Source organism: Atractosteus spatula, chromosome 8, assembly GCF_055471065.1.
Source record: "Atractosteus spatula isolate fAtrSpa1 chromosome 8, fAtrSpa1.hap1, whole genome shotgun sequence".
Taxonomy (NCBI): Eukaryota; Metazoa; Chordata; class Actinopteri; order Semionotiformes; family Lepisosteidae; genus Atractosteus; species Atractosteus spatula.
In genome coordinates, this window is record NC_142713.1 from 42,443,177 (window position 1) to 42,465,784 (window position 22,608).

Sequence of the window (22,608 nt, forward strand, 5' to 3'; positions counted from 1 at the left end):
AATAATTACGGATGGTTATTTGAAAAGGATCTTTTACTTATGTGGAGTTAACTGAAATAAACTATAGTTATGAACAGTACAAATTATGTCGGTTCATGGCGTTTATTTTTTTTTAATCCGAATACTGGATTTGCTCTTAAATTAAACTGGGCCATAAAATACAGTACGATGTCTTATGTTCAAGAGATACAGTATATATTTGTCTTACCATTATTCTGAACAGAACACCGGTCCATTGCAGGGCGCACAAACAAGAAATGTAACACAGAATCTCAGTAAAACAAATTGTATTATTTATTTTGAATTACTCACTCCCATGTGTAAACCCTCTCCATTTCTAGAAAGGTATCGGGTACAGAGAACAGCATTACAAGGTTTATATACTGTACACTTCAGGTTTTTTTAATGAATAAACAGCTCCAGTCTTGCTTTAAATCCCATACAGGAAATTGTGCTTGGCAGTTCTCACAATCCATGGTGGTCTGTTACACAACATCTTTTACAGCCATCCTGCAAACGACAGCATCCAGCAGTGTTCCAATCTTTTCCTCCTGAGAGGTGAGTTTGTATATCTGAAAGAAAATACAACGCTCATCAACCATTACTTTACCGATTTAAAATGATACTACAATAGAGCTAAATTAGCTAGACTATGCACCTCACTGTAATATAAAACAGTACCATGGGTTGGGCATTTTTTACCTGCAAGAAATTAATTAATGGTAATTGACCGTTACCGAATCCTTACTAGATCCCAGTTCAGTTACCCTCTGAAATTTTGATTCATTCTTTATTAATATTTGATTTACAAAATGTACTTGAAATTATTCTGCACTGAACACATCACTATATAGTGTGAAAAAATATTCATACAGACGTGTAATTTAAATGCTATTGAAAATAAACAGAACCACAGAAATGTAAAAATCTTACAAAATGAACTCTAGACTATGTTGTACATCCATAGTACTGAAATATGAGTTAAACATGCTATAACAATGTAAGAAACACACTAGACAAATGTAACCAAGAATTATTATTATCTTTGATTAGTGATTACCATCACTTGAAAATTATGTCTTGAGAGACTGATTAAAAAACAGTTTAGTGTTTTTAACTGAGAAATATATTTAGCTTATGGTAATAATAAAAGGAATTCTGTACAGTTAAAAAATAAACACTGAAAACTTAGAGCCCTCACCACTGTGCAAATACAAATAGGATTACAGGCAGTAAATTTCCAAGGAGAACAATACAAACCAAGGACACTAGCATAATCGGTATCCACTAGAGAAGGATACAAAGATCTTCACCTCTGTATTATCACAGGCCAGTTAAAACAAGCATCACTAAGTCTGACCATGGAAAGCTCCAATAGTGTATCATTAACATGCCAATTATTAAAGACATGGAACAACTGCGTTCATCCAGCTATCCGTTTTCTAATCCCTTCATCCAATTAGAGGCCATGGGAGAGCCATAGCCTAACTCGGCAAGCAATGGGTGCAAGGCAGGGTACTGGATGATACGCCAGTCTTTCACAGGGCACACACAGACGTGCATACTCACACTAGGGCATATTGTCCCAGAAGCCAATTAACCTACCAGTATAACTTTGGATTCTGGAAGTGAGAACATACACACTTCACGCAGATAGCACCCCAAGTCTGGAACTAGCCCCAGCATCCTGCCCACAAATGTATAAAACTGCAGGCAATTTGTTAAATTATTTATAGATCATTAGGAACAAAAATCTTCAGCAATGAATGATCTGAGTTATAATTGATCAAAAATTAAATTAAGTGTGCCTAAGCTTCTGAAATTAGTTAGGGTCACCTATAAAATATAATGTATTCGGAGTTTGCAGACATACATGTAGGGTTGGAGGCTTCTGGGTTTTAGAAAAGTTAAAAATTAGAATGGACCATTCTGCCCATCTTCTTCATTTGGTTAGCTGTAGCTTTCTTACCCAAAGATCTTGACCAGATGATTCTTGAAGACCCTGGGGATCTGCTAATAAAGCATTCTCTGCACTTTTACAGTTTATTGACAAACCTTTTTAATTTTATTGACGTCACTCAAGGATGGTATTTCATCAAGGGGTATCTGCTGGCCTTCCACCTTGGACACAGTTTCCTCCAGGGTGTTTCTCCCATCTTTTTCATGCACGAGTACAATCAGAACTGCGGTGTCATTCTCAGAAATGCCAAATTTTTTAAAAGCATCAGAAATCTAGAAATAAAAATAAGATCTTAAATAATTTCATGCAAAAAAAGCATATTCACATGTGATTTAGAAATATAATTTGCCAGTGTATTTGTTTGCAATTTACTGAGGACTGCCAAGGTCAATAACAGCACTTATTAACATTTGGCCATCAAGTCCCATTATTTTCTTTAATTTCAATACACACTATATGCTGTATACTTTTCTATCCACACATCAAATAAAGCAAAAATAATCTCACTGCTGTATTCTTCATACAAACCCCACCTTAAGGCGTTGCGGTTATACTGTAGGTCTTGAACTCTTTTTCCTGTGCTTGAAAGTTTAGATTTCAGTTTCGAAAGAACATTTCTTCCATATCTGTGTGTGCTGCCTGTTTCAATAACTGCATATAAATGAAACTCACATTATTTGTAGGTGAAATATTAAATATAATTTCAGAATAAAGTGTTCTGGTCTTCATTTTGCCAGCCTTTTGCAAGTGAACAGCCTTGTTGGTAGCTACTAGTACTTGGAAAGGGTCAATTACCTGCAACAAAAAAGAACAAAACAACAAATGTTTCACATCTGAAGTTGTAATATGAGTATCATAAAACTTATCAACACCATAAAAGTATATCATATGGATACAACTTATAATAATATTCCAATAAATTCTACACACAAAATGTTTAATGGTATTTGTAAGACTGTATGAAATAGTACATCATTCTTCTATAATGATGGTACAAATTTTAAATTAGTTATGCAATGTATTTCCAATCTGAGAAATAAAGATACAAGTACAATCAAGGTCTCAATGATATTAAAGACCCAATCTGGAATTAAATAATTAAAAATATATGCATGGCAGGTAATATGTAGCATCTGAACTACCCCTCGGCCTTCTGGTTTTGGTTCCACTTGAAATGTTGGCTAATTAATTCAACACCAACCTCAAGAGTTTCATCCCTTTTAAGAGCTTAAGGCAAATGAAAATGACTAAATAAGCCAACTAGGTTTCTTAAATTTAAATTTCAGCTCGAGGGAAATCCAGAGGAAACAGAGGTCATTTAGAATCTCAAGTTTTTTCAAGGCTTGAAACTACCAACATACAATCGTGATTATTCGCTTAGGAAACCTTTGAAGAACCTGCATGGGAGGAAAACAGTTATACAGTATTTATTCTGAAATGTGAAGCACTAACATTACACCCAGCGTCCATTCAACCTGTTGCGTTACTTTTCAAAAATTAATTCTGCACTTGGGTGAATACGAATGCAATCAACATACTGTATTTGTTTTTGCAGGCATTTGACATTTTTCTGCCATAAAATGCAAAACATACTTATGAGTGCATGCATAATTGAAAACACGACCTTCTCTCCACTAAATAGTTGCCAGGATACCAGGCAATTTTCCTAGCGGATTCAGTGAAATGAATATGGATCTAACCAACATAAAGAAATAATGGAGCTTTTACTAGTGAAATTCTGGGAACACTAAGACAAATTGCGAATAAAATGCACATTAATACATACCATTCTCGGGTTTATTAACGCGCCATCAATATCACCTTCCATCGCTTTTTTTCTTAGTTCTGCAGCATTTTTAACATCTTTAAACAGCACCTGTGTCACGACACATTCTGGAAACAACTCTAACTGCTGAGTTAGATTCATTTCTTCACATTACTACAGCAATACCTAATGTTTTACTTAGACACAGTCCAAGTTAGACCGTATCTCAGCAGTGATGTCGGTAGACTCCCGAAATCCCGAGTTCAAAATAATCTGTTATATTTTATTAAGGTTTATTCCAAAGGTACTGTAACCAACTGGCAAGAGCACTCTCAAAACATAAACCAACGACGTGATATTATTGTGGCGTAAAAAGACCACGTGATTCACAGAAATATTGAATGAGTTCTTTTTAAGGTTTAGACATTTTATTGCTATCAAAACAAGCTCCGACTTCCTACTTTAACAGCACGCTGAATGCTTCAGTAAATGCCCGCACAGAGTCTCACAGGTCCGATCAGAACAACATCCCCTGGAAACCAGAACACTGTACATACTATTTATTGATTTATATCAATCTAAAATTTATTATAACTTAGTTTTTTAGCATATTAAAAAAATTTAAATCACTAATCGCAAAACGTATGTTTTATTATGCTATGTTTAAAGATGCACCATTATTATTCTAGGAGATATTAAGCACCCATGTTCCCTGACGGAATACTTAGATCGCGGACCTATTTTTAAAAACCATTTTAAAAAACCCAACATTGTGGAGTATGTTGCCTAATACATTGAGATAACAATAGTGGTATTTTCAGCACGCTTTAAATGTTTATTTGAATATATATGTGTTTAGATCAAGCTTTGTTTGAGTATAGGGTTTTTAAAAAATAAGTGAACAATAATGGAGAGGTTTGAAAGGTACATTTTTTCCACTCTCTGCAGTGTTTATTTCCTTGTTTCTTGTATTCTATTCTCAAAAATTACCCGAGAACAAAGAGAACCTTACATGGATGAGATTTTTCACGTACCGCAAGCGCAAAAGTACTGCGAAGGAAGATTCAACGAGGTAGGTTATGTATTCCTACGTTGTAAGGCTGCATATATTGCAATCTAAAAAAACTGAACAGTTATGCATTGCTAACCTCGATCAGCGTTAGATCCAAGATCATGCTTATTTGTCCTGAGCTACTGTTAGGAAATGTTCGCCGAGTGAAATAATGTCTTTTTTCTAGCTCATGGGTGTTAGTCATAGCTATTTCATTTCAAATATGTTATTTTAGTATTTGTATTGTTTGGTTGATGCCTTTCTCTAAAGCGTCTTCATTGGAATATACCGATATGCATTTGACTGGAGCAATCTTAGTTGCCTTTACTTAAATTTACAACACCAGTGCCCTACAGTACTCCAGCTTAAACCCACATCCATACAGCTAGGAAACAAAAGCCCTAAACTGTTCTCCACACTTCTGCTCAACGTTTTGAAAGAGTGTAGCAGAAAACGTTAATGTTTCAAAAGAACGTTATTCTCGTATACAACATTTATGTAATTTAACGGATATTTATTTTATTTTAAGGTTATTTTAAAATTAATTTAATTTAAGGTAATCTACCGCTAAAAAAAGGTGAAGTTGTCTGTGGCTTGTATCTTATAAACCGCTTACTATATAACAATACCTTTTGTTTCTCTAAAGTGGGATCCTATGATTACAACACTTCCTGGATTGTACCTGATCTCTGTTGGAATTATTAAACCATCAGTATGGCTGGCTGGTTGGACTGGAGAGGTTGTCTGCTCCACGGCTATGCTGCGCTTTATAAATTTGCTGTTCAGTAGTGGAAACCTATACCTGATTTATCTTATTACATGTGAACTACACCGAAAAGATAAGGTATAGTAATTATTTTAATTCAATAACTAATGCAAAGAGTTTTAGGAAACATAATTTGAGATTATGCTGTATTATGTTTAAATAAAGTTGTGCAAATTATTAATGGAAAGTAAAGTATTCAAACTTGCATGAAATTAAATAAATACAATGTTAAGACAACTGCAGAAAGTAATGTTGGGTAGAGAGTGCAATACATTTGTACTAGACAACCATATAACATTATATTAACAATTTATGCCCTGCACATATCTACAGTTTCACTTTTACATTATAGTGTTTTGTGTCAATCAATGGCAAAAGCCCCCAACACAAAATGTGAAAAAGTCTGGGGGCGGGGGAGTGAATACTTTTAATAGCAACTGTATTTGCAGATTCATTTCACTATTATAATGGTAAAGATTAAACTAACAAAAATATTCAAAGTACAACATCTAAAAATAGATCACAGTCATTAGTAAATTGAGTTTTGTTTTTTTGATTGAAAGCAAATGCCAAGGAATCACCCATTACAGTACTTGTTCTAGGTCTGTCATACTAAGCAATGACAGTTAACTGATATTTTTACCATCTTTTCCAGGCTGCATCTGCTTTTCGGAGACTTTTGTCATCTCTGGCGCTCTCGTCTTTTCCAGTGTTGTACTTCTTCACGTTCCTCTACTACACAGATGCTGGGTCCACATTTTTCATCCTCTTTGCTTACTTGATGAGTCTATATGGAAGTCACAAATTATCAGCACTTCTTGGCTTTTGTGCTATTATGTTTCGCCAAACCAATGTCATTTGGGTGGCATTTTGCGCGGGCACTGTACTAGCCCAGAAAATGGAAGAAGCGTGGAAGACTGAGCAGACAAAGAAAAAGGACGAAAAGTCCCCCAGCCCAATACCGGGTTCCCTTGCTGGGGCCAGAAAAATTACACATTTTTTGTTGGAATTCCTATTGACTCCAAAAAATGTAACTGTTGTGATCAGATTGACATGGCCGTATACCACTGTAGCAATGGGCTTTCTTGTTTTCATTATTTTAAATAGAGGGATAGTGGTAGGAGACAGAAGTAGCCATGAAGCCTGTCTGAACTTCCCACAGTTATTTTATTTTTTCTCATTTACTTTGGTCTTCTCAGTTTTTGACACACTTTCCTGTCAAAAGATTGTAAATTTCTTTCGTTTTCTGAAAAAGTACCCTTTGTTGTTTCTCTTCCTGACTGCCCTCTCCTTATTCATGGTCTGGAAGTTTACTTTTGTTCACAAGTATTTGCTTGCAGACAACCGACATTATCCCTTTTATATATGGAAGAAGATCTTCCAGAGGCATGAACTGGTGCCCTTTTTGTTGGTTCCAGGCTATGTTTTTGCAGTGTGGATTTTGTTTGAAGCACTGAAATCCAAATCTCTTTTCTGGAACCTGATGTTTTTTGCATGTCTGTCTGCAGCATCAGTTCCCCAAAAATTGTTGGAATTTCGATACTTTATACTGCCCTATTTAATCTACAGACTTAACATACCAGTACCATCCATCTTCAGGTTAATTTTAGAGATAGGTTTTTACACAACTGTGAATACAGTGACCATTTACATTTTTTTGAATAAAACCTTCAACTGGCCTGATAGTACAGACTTGCAGAGGTTTATGTGGTAACTGTTTGTCAGAAGGATATTGAAGAGGTTAGATTTAGATATTGTATTAATTTAGATATTCCCTTTAAGAAATGCAAGAATGACCAAGTAATTTGTTATATGTTGCACAAAATAAATTATTTTTATTAACTGACATCTGTGAAACCAACCAAAAGATGATTTTTTTAAAAGAATTCCTAAAATGTTTCAGGTGGAGAAACACTTAAGCAGATCCCTTATTTATTAATGCAGTACAAAAGGGACACATTATTTAGCAATAACTTGGAACAGGACTCCAGTACTTGGATTGTGCACTGAAGGTACTGAACTTGACATTGTAAGATTTTACTGTGGAGTAACAGTATTTGATCAATAACTGGTTCTTTCCTTTTGCCTTTGGTATACTGTGATATTCTGTCTTTATTATGTTATTGTTATCTTTTTGTTTTCTATTTTCTCCATTGTCATGTTTTAAGTATAATGGACATTTTCATTTGCATTATATATAGACAGTGATGGATATAGTTTTATTTAGTTGATACGTAAATCTTGTTGATGCTGGCTAAAGGTTTGGGGATACTGTATTAAAGCATCTCACACCCTGTTCAGTGCAATCAGAAGCAGTCATCTCAAAAACTATTTTTTTTAAACGACTGTTCTTAGTGGGAGAACATTAGTGCAATTAAAGAAGGGAATACAGAAGCTGATCCATGATCAAGTAGAAGTTGTTTCAGTTTGAAACCACTTTGCAGCACCTTAAATAACAAATAATGGAATTTATGCAATGCTGTTTTTGGATAATAGGTTGCATTATTTCATTTTATCTTAGAAAGTAAACTAACATTCAGTTAAAAAAGTTAAATCCACAAAATTATTATTATTATAATTGTACAGACCCTTCCTATATAGGTCAGCTTTACAAGCTTTATAAAACCCATGCTGTGTTTGAGAGCTGACATTTGAATACCCATTAATCTTAAATATTGTATTCAGAAAACATTCATAAGTAATCTGTTACCTAAATCTGAGGAGTTATTACAATTTTTCCGTGCTCATTTGATAGAAACCTAACTTTTGTTACAGTGTTTGTTGTTTTTGTTTCATTGCCAATATTAAAACACCTTTTGACAGAGTTTTCCCAATGAACAAGGATGCAGATTGAGATCCATCCATGCAAATCATATGTTGTGATTTATCTTATATTTCTGAATGATTAGAATAAGTCCATGAAAAATGTATTTGTAAACCATTTGCAAATATCAAGTAATAGGTTTATTCCGTGCTAAAAAAAGAGAAAAAAGAAAACACAATGAATATCTGCCTATAGAGGGTTAAGCAAGTTATACAATCCAGGCCATTTCTTAAATTTAATGGTTTACAGGCACACTAATTTGATTTACAGATAACTATTGTGGGTTTACACGGGGGTGTGTTCAGTGTGGAGGTGGGGCCCTGGATGAAGGGTGACGCCTTGCCTTAGTGCTCACAGCTGTTCTGGCTGTTAGAGGATGAGCCACAGTTGTGAAGTTTTATAATATTTTATACCAGAGATCTAGATTCTAACTTAGTAAAATAATCATTCTCTTTCTTTTGAGCCTGAACTGCCTGGATCAATTAGCTACTATCAAATGAGCTAGAAGGACTGCATAGACTTTTTTTGTTTGGTGCCCTTCTTGTGTACTTTTATTCTTATATTTGCTTTCAGATGGTGTGGTTGTGAAACATAATGCAAAGGGTGTTTAAGTACCGGGTCATCTTTTATTCATTTGACCATACATTACTCAATACATTCTTAAGTTTATTGTGTAAATTCAGTAAACCTGACTGTGTGTGAGCAGGCTATTGCCATCAAAAACTATACTATACTGTAAAAAGGTACTGTTCTTCGAATGAGATATAAAACTGAGGTTCTGGCTCTCTGTGTTCATTAAAAATCCCAGGGTGTTTCTCGAAAACAGTAGGGGTGTAACCCCGATGTTCTGGCCAAATTTCCCAATAAGCTTTACCAATCATGGCCTCCGAATAATCCCCATCTATGAATTGGGTTTCATCATTGTTTTCTCCTCTCCACTGATGGCTGATGTGTGGTGAGCGTACTGGTGAACTATGGCTGCTGTCACATCATCTAGGTAGGTGTTGCACATTGGTGGTGGTGGTTGGGAGTCCCCATTATGTGTAAAGTGCTTTGAGTAGAATGTCCAGAAAAGCTCTGTCTGGCTGACAGGGTCTTGGGTGGAAGAAGAGCTGAAATGTTTTACCACAGCTTTCAAATTGGTGGTACAAGTACCCAGCATCTGCATCTGAACGTGGCATTGTTTTTGTATGGTAACAAAGACTCCCGGTTCTACATCCGGGGTGTGGATAATGACAAGCTGGAGACGAATTTACAGGTTTACTGATCATTTTACTGCCCGTTTCATTACAGTGGGGGCATACTAGCAATGAGAGGTAGAGAGAAAAAGTGCAAGCAGCACATAGAGAAAGCATTCATATTATTTATTTTAATCACTAACTATAAGTTTGTAATTACTGTTTATTTTAGTTGATCAATGTTGTTTAAATTAACTTAAAGCCAATGCAATAGTACATTACTTACCATATAAGGGAGGCTTACATATGTCTTTTGACCATACATACTTCAGTAAATACTGTAGTAAATTACACAATGGTACAGGGGTGTACTTTTGGCTATTTGTGATAGTTCTCTGCACAAAACCCTCGCGAATGTTGAGATCCTGTTGTATAAGTCTTTATGTGCAAGTTTATAGGAAATGACTTTTGGATAAAAAGTGTAACTAAGAATCATCTCTTCGGTGTACACCACCCATATTGTACACCACCCGTCCTTTGGATGAGATGTAAAAACGAGTTCTGACCCTCTGTTATCATTAAAAATGCCAAGGGATTTCTCAAAGAGAGTAGGGGTGTTACCTCAGCTTCCTGGCCAAATTTCCCAGTAGCCTTTACCATGACCTCCTAATAATCTCCATCTCTGAACTGACTTCATCACTTTGTTCTCCTCCCCACTGATAGCTGGTGTGTGGTGAGCATACTCGTGAATTTGGTTGCCGTCACATCAACCAGGAGGGGCTACACATTGGTGGTGGTGAAGGTGGGTTCCCATTACCTGTAAAGAGCTTTGAGTTGAGTGTATAATAATAAGGAATTATTATTATTGTTGTTTTTACTGTAGGTATAACTTCCTTCCACGCCTTCCACTGTATGGATGGCTCTTTGGTTCTGCTGGATTCTGCCTTAAATGTTAAATGTATATATAGTTTTTGTTTTTAATGAACCCTGTGGTTAAATCTTTAGAAGTTAAATTGGAATTCAGTTAAAATTGGAGTTTTCTGTTGTTTGGTTTAAGATGGGCATATATTTATTGAGATTTATTCTAAAAATCTTTTTCATTTTTATGTAATCCATATTTTTAAGAAGCATTAAAGAGTCTTCCCATCTAAATGTATAATGTATAATGTACCTGTAAAGCGCTTTGAGTGGAGTGTCCAGAAAAGCACTATATAAGTGTAAGGAATATTATTTATTTTTAAAATTACTAGGAAGGAATGAGCTTTCTTCACTACAGCCCTTGTAATGCCAATCTTCCACTGGGGGGCACTACAGTACTGTGTTTTCAAATAAAAATGTAGAAGCAAAAATATTCTTCCATTTTTTGAAAAATCAAACTTAAAGGCTTTGAACAAAAGATGATTTTTTCTGAACTGTCCAACCACTTTTAGTATACAGAACTCAATGCCGATTAAAGGTGAGAGATAACTGGTGACATTGTGTTCATTTTACCTTTAGAGCATCCTCTCAAAACTCCCTAATAAGCACACCTCAGCCCAAGTGTGACAATCCCTGTAATCCCTTATTCTGATCTGTCATCCATCCAGTCAGGGTTGCAAGAGATCTGTAATCCACAGTGTTTTGTCTTATTCAGTTCATTTACTGAATCCTTCGTGCCTTGCATTCATAAACCATTCACCAGGATTCAGAATCCAATTCAGCAGAAATCATAGATTATTTGGTGCATAGGTAATTGATTTATTCATTCTGGTCTCCAGACCTATTCTAAATGGCAGAAAGCATTCAAGATTTACATTCTGACTAGGTTTGAAGATAAAGCATCCTGTCTGATTAACTGTTCTGCCTGTGACAGTTCTTTCTGCCCTGTCTTGTTAGTTACACAAACACATAACTATTGCTTCCTACATACACAAAAGAAGATGTCTGTGATAAAAGTTTAAGGTTTATTTTATTTAACTATCCGAGTACTAGCTCAGAAAAAAAGTAAGATAGACTACAGAATGATCATTGCAATAGATGAGATGTTGACTATGAACAGCCTGACTAGTTCAGGCAGAGATGGCATGTTCCAGCCTCCAGCACTGGAGTAGAGAACTGGGAGTATGGTGGTCAAAGTGTGGAAGAGATGGGAGTGCAGGAAATGACAAGACGGGTGAGGACAGTACAGTTCAGGAGAAAAAGATGTTCAGAGAGTGGCTAAATGTAGGGCTTATTTTTATCCATATAGCCAAGCATTACATTTTGTTTCCTTATTCTCAAATGTCATGCAATGGATCTTTAGACGCCATCACGGGAATACTAATTCCTGTCATTGCCAATTTCTTGATATTTAATATTTACCACTGACATATTTTAAATTACAATATGGTTATTGTCATATGACAGGTTCAATAGATATTGAAGTCGCTTAGGTAACAGCTGTCAATTTTGCAGGTGTGTCACAAAGCTAATTATTATATTATATTTATTTTGATTTATGTTTGTTTCTATGTATTTCAGTTTTGCATTTCCGTAGGAACAGAATGCAAGAATAGATGGCATATTGAGTTCTTACTGCAGATACATATTTTTTGAATGTATAGATTTACTGTTATTTCATTTAACTTATTACTTTTAATCATACAATTAGAACAGTGAAGCTGTATGTCCAATGCAAACCATCTTTTTAGTACTTGGGATGGTACTGTTCTCGTGCAGAAAAACAATATCATCACCCCTTAAAATAGTGGAGCTGCCAATTACTCATACTGCATTGTGTGTGAAGGAAAAAAAAATGTAGTCAATGAGATATGCAATTAGAATTCAATATATAATACTAGCAAAGTTTCACCCTTTACCAGAGATCATGTGGGAGATCACTTTGAATGTGACCAGAGTATGAGCTCTTACCCTGTCAAATGTGTACTTAACGTCACCCAGTTTAATGACAATGGGATTACAGCAGACAAACATCGATGTCCATCAAGCATTATACCATATGCCAAAAGAGCATTAATAAGACAAGTCTGAAAAAATCTACAGTGTCTGTCAGAGTGTGCAGAAATGAGAGACACAAGCAAAGTATAAGTTTTTGAATCCTACATAAGTGCCACAAAAGGCATGTAGCTAGGAGAAAGCTTTTTTCAGCTGCAGCTTAAAAAACAGTGACAGTCCTTGTCCACTGAAGTATGTCACCATCATGTGGCATTCCAGAGGTCAGCAGCCTGAATTCTGTTTTCAGCAACTCAGTCAAAGCAGAGATGTAAAGGTATGGAAAATGACAGGGGATGGGTTCCAGCTGTCGAACATGATCACTGTCATGGTGTGGGCTGCTATTTAGTAGCGTGAAAAGCAAACCTTGTTTACATTTATGGTAATTTAAATAGTTGCAACATTAATCTACAAAACCACCACATTCCACTCTTCCATCAATGTGTTTTACAGTCTTATTCACACATTTCAGAGGGACAGTGCCATTTCCTACATGGCCAGAATATCTTCAACGTACAATAAAAATGCATTACATTTTTACTGTCTTCCGCAGAGCCCTAATCCGAACTCCATAAAACACAGTACATATGACCTAGTTCATGTTTCATTCTAGGAACAAAGCATTATTTTGACAACATATTGTCTGTTTATCATATTATATTTTTTCCTCTTCCTGCTGAAGGTCAAAACATTTGTCTGTTCATAATATGCTTTTCTGTTGTCATTTTGATCTGAGCCACAATTTTGTCCTTGAAAACAATTAAGCCCAAATGACACTATTAGATTTTATAGAAATCCACTTCATAACATTGTAAGAAAAATCTAAAATGAAGAAAAAAAATCTAATTATAAACTACTGTTATTCTTAAAAAAACATATTCAGTGAATGAGAAGCTGCTTTCCATATTTCATTTACAAAGATCAGATATTATTTTATTTTGTTTCTGATGTGAGTTTCTTGCTCTTTCATTATGATTAGCTCATACAGCTCCTTTCTTGAAATACCATTCACATCACCTGTAATAATTGACTGAACTACAAACTTTTATGTTGCGTAGTTTGGAGACAATATACTGTTCAGTATGTGACTGGCCTCAGCAAAAAGTATATATGTGGTATGTTTTATTTTTGCGTAAAAGCTAAATATGGGAAAGACTTTTACATTTTATTTTGCCATATTCATACAGATACTCTAACACGGCCAGGGTTAGCACCTGTGGAACAGTAAATATTAGGTTGTTTTTGTTTCCACCCCACATGTCAGCTGGCTGTTGAGTGTTGATAGTCCAAACAATAGAGCAGATCCATTTCACATCCGTTATATACTGTATGATGTTTTAATCGGGTAACGTTGGCTACTGTAGTTAGCCTTTTGAATTCCTCGGGTTTTGTCTTTGGCAGCATAAGCTACAGTACAGAGCTGAAAAGTGTAATTTCTCAAGTTTAATGATATTTATGAAAAAATTCTAAAACAAGATTGATAAAGTTCCATGTATCAGAAATATTTTTGAACAACTCAATCTTATACACCTTAAAGGTTAATAAATATTTCAAAGTATTTATTATTAAATGATATCCTTTCTTAAACCCTATAGGATCAGGTTCCTTAATCCTTTAGAGAAAAAGGTTTGAGAGGATGAGATTCAAGAGCACAAAAATACAGTTCACAAAATAAGTCTGCATCATTTTTCATTTGTTATGTTAGGAAAATGTGTAACTTTATTTCAGTACCTTATTGCACAATTTTCCTTTGTGTAACCGTTTTTCTTTACCAGCATTGCATTTTATGACCTGATTTTAAATGTCTCTCTTGGCCCCTTATTTTTGGTATAAATTAAGTGTTGTAAAAGTATAGGACAAAAGAGAACATCATGTATACAGGGCACCTAACTTTAACTCTATTTTCAGTATTATTTCAAATTAATAATCTGGCATAAGGAATTTGAGATTTTTCAGTTTTTCATTTTGCATCTGCGGAATTTAATGAAAATGTGCAGGCTTCAGATTTTAAAGACTTTCTAAGAGACATGTATGAACTGCTGTTATCACTGTACATTTTAACAGTTGTTATGTTTGTTATGTACATAACACTACTGTTATGTTTCCTTTCATTGCACAGTTGTTTTCTAAGCACTTCTTCTGGGCTGTGATAGGGATCTCCTATCATAGCCCAGCAAGCAATGGTCTCAAGGCAGGGTACACCCTGGACGGGGTGCTAGAAGGGCACACACAGACCCAAACATGCACACACTCACACCAGGCCATATTTTCACAGAATCCAATTAACCTACCTGTATGTTTTTGGGCTGTGGGATGAAATCACAGCACCTGGGGGAAACCCATGCAAACAGTAAGAACATAAAAACTCCATGCAGATAGCACCCCAAGTCTGGAATTTAATCCAGGGCCCCAGCACTGCGAGGCAGCAATACTTACCACTATGCCACTTTGTTGGATAAAATATTGTCTTAGTTTTTTACCATTTGTGCATCCCTTGACTTGTTTATTTGATAATCACCCCAGGATTGGTCCCCTGTTGAATGAGGATTTTTCTCATTTTCTCATATTTCAGGGACTGCTGTTGGCAAGCTGAAGATACTCTTAACAAATGTGCATATGGCTGTGGCTCAAACTTGCAAGTGCCTTTATAGACTGAGGCACAAGGTAGTTCCTTCTGTGTTTTTCATTTAAAAATGTATAAAAATGGTTTCCATCAAAGGAATGCTAAAATTAATGCTATAAAAATAAAGTAAGAACATAAGCATACATACAAACAAAATAAGGCCATTTGGCACATCTGATTGGTCTGGGAGTTAGAAGCCCATTGATTAGGGATCTCATCATGCCATTTCTTGAAGAAAGACAAGATAGTGAGTTCAAATGCAATGCTGGGTAACTTGTTCCAGGCTCATTTTAAAAGCACTTCCACACAGTTTTCCCTAGTTTTTTCCACAACCACACAGTTATATGAGAGAGGTCTTATCTTCTGCTATATCTTATACTATATAAATAAATAATACTATATTTTATTATTTATTTATAGAAAAACATCAAGGTCCTGAATTCATAAGTTTTGAATTTAAATAATCATTGAGTATTTTAAAAGTTATTTTGGACAATTGTAAACTGTTTCTTAATGTATCTACATTATCTATTCATATATATAGTACAACTTGTGTTTAGTAAATTCTAATGCTTTAATTGGTCTAAAAGCTTTTGTTCAAATTATTTCTACTGCTTCTTTGAGAGTGATTATATACTGTACAGCTCTGGGGAAACCATATGGCTAAATATTCCCAATAGTCTTGCATGCATTACATGTACTGTAAATAAACTTGATTTGTCAGCTTACATCATAATGTATTTAGAAATGAGTGTGAAATTAGACTGTGCTATAAAAGAAAACAACTAACCCATTCTTTGCTGAAAAAAATTGCAGGTGTCACGCATGGTGATCCCTAAATGCAGGAACTGCTTTTGCTTTGCAGCCAGGTACTCCACCTAGCAATTTTAAAGGGGAACTGAAACACAATTTTTACATTTGTGGTTATAACAAATTGGCAATGATAAGTGCACTTCCAACCACAATGAAACTACCAAGTACATGGTAAGGTGTACATCCTCCAATTTACATCACAAAAGAGACATATGCATAGCACCATATTGTCAACACTGTTTGTGATTCAGAACAAGGCTACAAAATTTTCTGTCAAGCCTCCCTATTATATTGTAAGCCAAGCAAATTTTGCTACTATAAAAATAGTAAATATTTTCATGAAACCAATATGTACAAGGCGACGTTTTTTAGATACTTTTAAGAATTGCAAAAAGAATGCAACCTGCCAATTAACTAAAATCCACTCATAATAATGTTAATAAGAAACCATGTTTTTCATTTGCTTACAGTGACTAGTGAGCAGGAAAGACCGCTTTCACGTCACAATTTACGGGAACGTTTGCTTTCTCCCTCACATGGCAACCATACAGTACTTTCACATAGTTCCCGATTTTAGACTGAGTTCAAAATTTGTCAAAACTTTGTGATACCATCAGTTAATTTATTTTGATACTGAGATTTAATAACCAATCAGAGCCACTTTAAGGGTGCTAGGACCTCTTTATCCCCACAACAGGTTCTTCATATCTCCCACTCACAGACCAGACATGACAGTCATACTATATAATTACAATTTTTATTACAGTCAAATAATCTGGCAGCTACAATATCTACTGCTGTATACCTGACATGAAAGAACCCATGACACTCTCTTGGAACATTAGTCCAAAGAAAGGGTCAAAAGAAGAAAGACACAGGTAAAGAGAGAGAAATAGACACTGGAGAAAATGGAAGAGATAAGAATCTGCTGTGAAATCTCCTTCAACAGACCAAAAGAACAGAGTGTCTAAGTTATTTGAGCACTACAAGAGGGCTGGGTTCTAGTCCTTAGGAAAGGAGCTTATATTACATTGGTTAGAAATACTGATTTCCTTTTTCTATTATCCTTCATTCTGGAAGAAATCTGTTTAATGATGCATTATTTTGGGCAGGGTATTATAGTAAATTCTGCTTTGTTTAGCACCCATTTTATAGATGATTTAGTCCTGAGTGAGACCATGTTATATTAAAAACATTTGTTCCTTCTTTTTCCCTATGTAGCAGCAAGGCATATTTCACATAGATTTAAGTGTTATTAAGATTTCTAATAATCTTTCTGTGCCTTGAAGAAGCAGCTTGGGCCTCTATGTAAATGCAGGTGAATGAAGCTAAGAGGCCTCTCTGATAAGAGACATTGTAAATCTGTGTCCAGTGCTAAACCATCTAATTACAGAAGTTTAGCATGATGCTAACTTACTTGCAGAACTGACCTCAGCAAAGCTAGTCAAAGATCTCTGCCTTAATTTTCTTCTAAGACACTCTCAGCTCAAAGCAAGCATTTGCTATGTCAGACCACAGAAAACCAGCCCAGCCCCCTTTTCTCAGCAGAAAATTTAAACTTATCAAGGATATTTGGCCGACAGATCTTTGAGTATAACATTTATTTGCATTAGAATTCCTGAGAGTGAAACTTTTATTCCAAACACATTTGATTGTTTAGTTCATGATAGTAAACATATATAATACTTTTATGTAAGAATATGGATGTGTTGTAATTATATGAGACTGATAAAACCTATGAGTTTTTTTTTTATCACACCTGAAGAAGGCTCCACGGCCGAAATGTTGTTTCCTTTCTTTTCTTTTCAGCATGGAATAAACCCAGTACCTGTTCCTTCGAAACCTATGAGGTAGACAATAACACATTACAGTCAATTTATTTTAACTCTGAAGTTATTAACTCAAATTTTTGTCATCCCCGAGTGAATGATTCGTTTTTCCAAACACTGCACATCATTTCATAAATACATTCTATTATATTTATTGTTTTGGTTTTATATCAAGAAATTGTAAGTTTAGAATTCATGTATAAGACTGTAAATTATTGTGTTTGATTTCTAACAGTCTTCAAGAACTCTCACAATTTACTGCTTAAATTTCTAATTGTTAAAGTAAATTAAACCCCTCACATCACTACCCCTGTACAGCATGTATGTTGCAAATAGACAAAGATTTCTGTAAAAGAATAGGACTGTAAATATCTGTACACAGCTGTGAAATATTGTATGTTATGTATTTGTGTAAATTATTGTAATACATATTTATTTTGTATTACTTTATTACCAAACTGTGCCATGAACAAAGAAAATGTGTTGTATTAAACTTGTAATAGCAAATATATATATATATGTTTATGAATTTGCTTGCATAGCAAACTGGTGTTTGGAACAATATAGGCATTGAAGTTACTGACAACAGTGAGCATACACAAAATAGAGTTTGTAAAATGTTTTTCTGCATTAATATCAGAGACAATAATAATAATAAACTTTATTTTATATAGCGCCTTTAAAGGTGGCTTCTCAAAGCGTTTTACAGGATGACAATAACAATAAATAAGAAGAATACAACAATAAATAAGAAGAATACACAAGATAAGACACAATTACAATTACAACAATACAACAATAACAATAGAGGAGACCGTGGAAGGTGGTACTAAGAAGAGCAGAGGGGTGAAGAATGGGACCAGTTAAGAAAAGGCTTTTCTGAAGAAGAAGGTTTTGAGTCTGGATTTGAAGGAGTTTAGAGAAGATGACTCTCTGATATCCTTGGGCAAAGAGTTCCAGAGCTTGGGGGCATAACAGGAGAAAGCCCTGTCACCCATACAATGTAGACGGGCTTGGGGGACAGTAAGGAGGGCAGAATTTGAAGAGCGGAGGTTGCGAGGTGGGGAGTAGGGCGATAATAGTTCAGACAGGTATTGAGGTGCCAAGCCATGTAGAGCCTTATAGGTGAGCATGAGGATTTTAAAGTCTACGCAGAATTTGACCGGAAGCCAGTGCAAGGACTCCAGGATAGGAGTAATGTGAACACTTGCACTAGACCTGGTCAGGATTCTGGCTGCTGAATTTTGGACATACTGCAGTTTGTTCAGGGTAGACCTAGATACCCCAGCGAGTAGAGCATTGCAGTAGTCAATTCGAGAGAATACAAATATGTTGATCAGCTTTTCAGCCACAGTTAATGATAGCATAGGGCGTAGTCTTGCGATATTTCTAAGGTGAAAAAAAGATGTTTTGACAGTATGCTGCACATGTGGATCGAATGTTAAGCCAGAATCGAATATAACCCCAAGGTTTTTCAATTTAGATTGAAGCTCAAGTACAGAGCCATCTACAGATAGGGTTACAGGACTGGCTTTACGAAGTTGATGGGGGGTACCAATAAGCATGACTTCAGTCTTGTCGCAGTGAAAATGAAGGAAGTTTTGAGTCATCCAAATTTTTATGTCAGAGATGCAATTAGACAGAATAGAGACAGCCACATCAGTGTCAGGTTTGGTATGGATGTATATTTGAGTATCGTCAGCATAAAAATGAAAGCTGAGGCCATGTGATCTTAAAAGCTGACCAAGTGGGAACATGTAAATGCTGAAGAGCAAGGGGCCCAGTATTGAGCCCTGGGGGACACCAGACTTGACAAGACCAATTTCAGACCTGTACCCATTGAGAGAGACAAAGTGACAGCGATCAGTGAGGTAAGATTTAAACCATTTGTCGGCAGTGTCAGAAACTCCAAACACAGTCTCGAGACGAGAAAGTAAGATGTTATGGTCAACAGTGTCAAAGGCAGCACTGAGATCAAGAAGGATGAGTATGGAAAGAGAACCAGAATCAGAAGCTATTAGGAGATCGTTGGTAACTTTGACCAGGGCAGTTTCTGTGCTGTGAAGTTGACGGAAGCCAGATTGGAGGGGTTTGAAAAGGTTGTTTGTCATGAGGTGGTTATGTAACTGAAGTGTGACAGCACGTTCTAGAATTTTAGAGAGAAAGGGTAAGTTGGAGATGGGGCGAAAGTTGTTAAGATTGTCGAGAGCCATGTTAGGCTTTTTTGGCACGGGGGTAATGGCAGCAGTTTTGAGGACCGTTGGTACAATGCCAGTGCTCAAGGATTCATGTATAATATTGAGGACAATGGGAAAGAGAGAAGAGAAACAGGACTGGAATAAAGTGGTGGGAATGGGATCTAAATCAGATGTGGTGGGTTTCATGCACGTAACTAGTTTGTTTAGGGATGCTGAGTCAAGAAGAGAGAAGCTGGAGAGACGGGAACCAGAGAAGTTGGATGAGGAGGGAGGAGGTATGGAAATGATATGGGTAGTGGAGAGAATGTGATGCCGGATGTTGTCAATCTTAGAACTAAAGAAATCTAAGAATATGTTGTAAAGTTGTGATGAGGCAGGTAATGTGGTGGGGCAGTTTGGCTTGAGCAGTCTGTTGATGGTGGAGAAAAGATGTCTGGGGTTGTTTTGGTGATTTTCAATGATGTGAGAGAAGTAGGTGGATCTAGTAGACTCTATAGTAACCTTATATTCAGATAAGTAATCTCTCCAAACCTGATAATGTACATGTAGGTCGGAAAGACGCCACCTACGCTCAAGTTTGCGAGAGGCTGCCTTCATGGATCGCAGATGGTCATTGTACCAGGGGGCAGGGCGAGAGAAAGAGATGGTTCGAGTTTTTAAAGGAGCAAAGGTGTCAAGGGTAGATAAAAGAGCATTGTCAAGTAACTGTATTTTGTCCTCTAGAGGGTCAGAGGAAGAGAAACAGGATAAGGAGGACAGAACATAATTTGCAAACCTTGGGTGATCAATTGATCGCCAGTTGCGGAACTGACAAGATGTTACAAGAGACAAGAGACAAGATGTTACAGTAATCCCACAAAAAAAGCTTAACATTCATGTACATCCTTGTCAAAGTACGTAAAATGTGTCCACGTGAGTAGGCATTAATAACTGCAATTATAACTAGTCTATTAATAGCTATTATGGAATTGTTGTTTATGAAAATACAATAAAGGATTATTAAAGGGTTTATTATTTAACTTTATTTTAACAGTTCCAAAATATTATGCTCACTTTGTATAAATGGGGGAACTACACTTAAAGTATGGAAGTGTGTACTCCTTTCAATAAAATATATCTGAAATATATCTAAAATATAGCTGTGCAATTTACAAACTAAAGAGTCATTATGTAAGTGTATAGTAGAAATGTCATGGAAACCAGAAAGGAAATATCAAATGAAAACAGTTAAAAATACCATTGTGGTTTCTGAATAATTGGCTATGTTAAAAATACCTGCTTGTTGATTAAGTAAGTGTGAAACAAAGGAGAAATGCCCACGTAAGGGCAGAAAAAATGATGCCCATCATTAAAAAAAATTTAATGATGAAGCTTAAGTGCCAAATAGTAGCTTTAAAGTTGTATTTCATGTAATCCAGATCACCCACAGTTTCATGCTTATTCTAACAAGAAATCTAAATATAATTCACCAGATGCTTGTGAAGATAAAAAGATGAAACTAGTCATACTCCCTTAAGTTTGCATCCAACAGACTTTACATTTCAGAATCATAGCTACCTTATTGTGGGATCAGTAAACCTGAAAGTTCATTTCTCCTGCACTGTACACCTGTCTGTGTGACTGGTCAATTCTTGTTGGCTTCATCAACATCCTATTCCATTTTCAAAATGTGAATTATTTTCACATATCAAATCTTGCCCAATTGCAGGCAGGCAGCTGTCAGAAACTTTATATGTATAAACTGATAGGCTGGTAGTGAGAAGACAAGCCAAAATCAAATATTAGGATACAAATGTAGATAGCAACAAAACATAGATTTCATGTCGTTCAAAAGCTGTTCATAATGCCACCTTATATTGACCAGTAGGACATATTAAAATTATATTATCTTATTATTTTACATTTTACATTTTACATAGTATATTGTACATCCTAATCCAAGGCAGCTCGGTGCCAACATCTGTTTTTAACCCTTAGTAATTTATATTTAATTTGTGTTTAAAATTGATATGGCTTATAATGAGAGTAATACAGTGGATAGTGTTATCACTTCACAGCTCTGGAATCTTGGGTTTGAATTAGTAAGTTAGTAATTAGTTTTCACCATGTATTGTATTATAATGTCATGTATTGTCACACAACTTTTTTAAGTGCCTTGGGGCAACCTTGTTGTGAAAGGTACTATATAAAAATGAATTGAATGGAATGTCCACATAGGCTGTACTCCAGTTTCCAGCAACGTGCTACTGTATGTGTATGCTTGGAGTGAAATGCCTTTCACAGTAGGATAATGTTTCTGTATGAAACTTGTAGAGTCAAGTGTCAGCATAAATTTATGAACTATTTCAAGTCTTCATAAAATATTTCTTCTCTCTTCGAATGGTTTTAAGTTTTAAATATTTAATCGCCTCTCAAGATGAAGTAGACATCTGTAAATGAAGCTGTAACTTGCTAAAAAGTTACATGCAGGCTTAAAGAGGCAGGCAAAGTCTCAGAAGAAGTGGAAACCTCCAAGGGCTTGCTAGAGGTTTTCTGTCCTCTCAGGCATCCCAGCAGGAATGGCAGGTGACAGTTATATGCGAGCTGTTCACACGGAACCCTAAGGAGCAATTTTGTTAATTAAGTTCTGAA

General features: G+C 35.7%; 2 protein-coding genes across 3 annotated transcripts; one reads left to right on the forward strand and one right to left on the reverse strand.

The window, feature by feature from the left end:
* Window positions 1-271: 271 nt before the first annotated feature.
* Window positions 272-4,224, reverse strand: tprkb (Tp53rk binding protein). Of its 2 annotated transcripts, XM_088924064.1 has the most exons (4): window positions 3,747-4,224; window positions 2,633-2,755; window positions 2,056-2,232; window positions 272-572 (listed from the first exon to the last, which is right to left on the reverse strand). In XM_088924064.1, the coding sequence occupies exons 1-4, from the start codon at window positions 3,885-3,887 to the stop codon at window positions 486-488; spliced, it is 528 nt and encodes a 175-aa protein (XP_088780190.1). In that variant the 5' UTR covers window positions 3,888-4,224; the 3' UTR covers window positions 272-485. The 2 variants fall into 2 exon arrangements, with proteins under 2 accessions (XP_088780190.1, XP_088780191.1); XM_088924065.1 differs by lacking the exon at window positions 2,633-2,755 and having other exon boundaries at window positions 3,747-4,214.
* A 240-nt stretch (window positions 4,225-4,464) lies between these two features.
* On the forward strand, window positions 4,465-10,696 carry alg10 (ALG10 alpha-1,2-glucosyltransferase). Its single transcript, XM_088924063.1, has 3 exons — window positions 4,465-4,797; window positions 5,423-5,620; window positions 6,198-10,696. Exons 1-3 carry the CDS (start codon window positions 4,633-4,635, stop codon window positions 7,254-7,256), a joined length of 1,422 nt encoding a protein of 473 aa, XP_088780189.1. The 5' UTR covers window positions 4,465-4,632; the 3' UTR covers window positions 7,257-10,696.
* The last annotated feature ends 11,912 nt before the right edge of the window (window positions 10,697-22,608 follow it).

Excerpts from the sequence above, each read along its gene's own strand:
- alg10 (XM_088924063.1), top strand. The coding sequence starts at position 4,633 with ATGGAGAGGTTTGAAAGGTACATTTTTTCCACTCTCTGCAGTGTTTAT. Across the intron at positions 4,798-5,422 it reads GCGAAGGAAGATTCAACGAG|TGGGATCCTATGATTACAAC; the intron begins GTAGGTTATGTA and ends GTTTCTCTAAAG. Across the intron at positions 5,621-6,197 it reads AACTACACCGAAAAGATAAG|GCTGCATCTGCTTTTCGGAG; the intron begins GTATAGTAATTA and ends CATCTTTTCCAG.
- tprkb (XM_088924064.1), bottom strand. The coding sequence starts at position 3,887 with ATGAATCTAACTCAGCAGTTAGAGTTGTTTCCAGAATGTGTCGTGACA. Across the intron at positions 2,756-3,746 it reads CGTTAATAAACCCGAGAATG|GTAATTGACCCTTTCCAAGT; the intron begins GTATGTATTAAT and ends TTTTTGTTGCAG. Across the intron at positions 2,233-2,632 it reads ATATTTCACCTACAAATAAT|ATTTCTGATGCTTTTAAAAA; the intron begins GTGAGTTTCATT and ends TTTTATTTCTAG.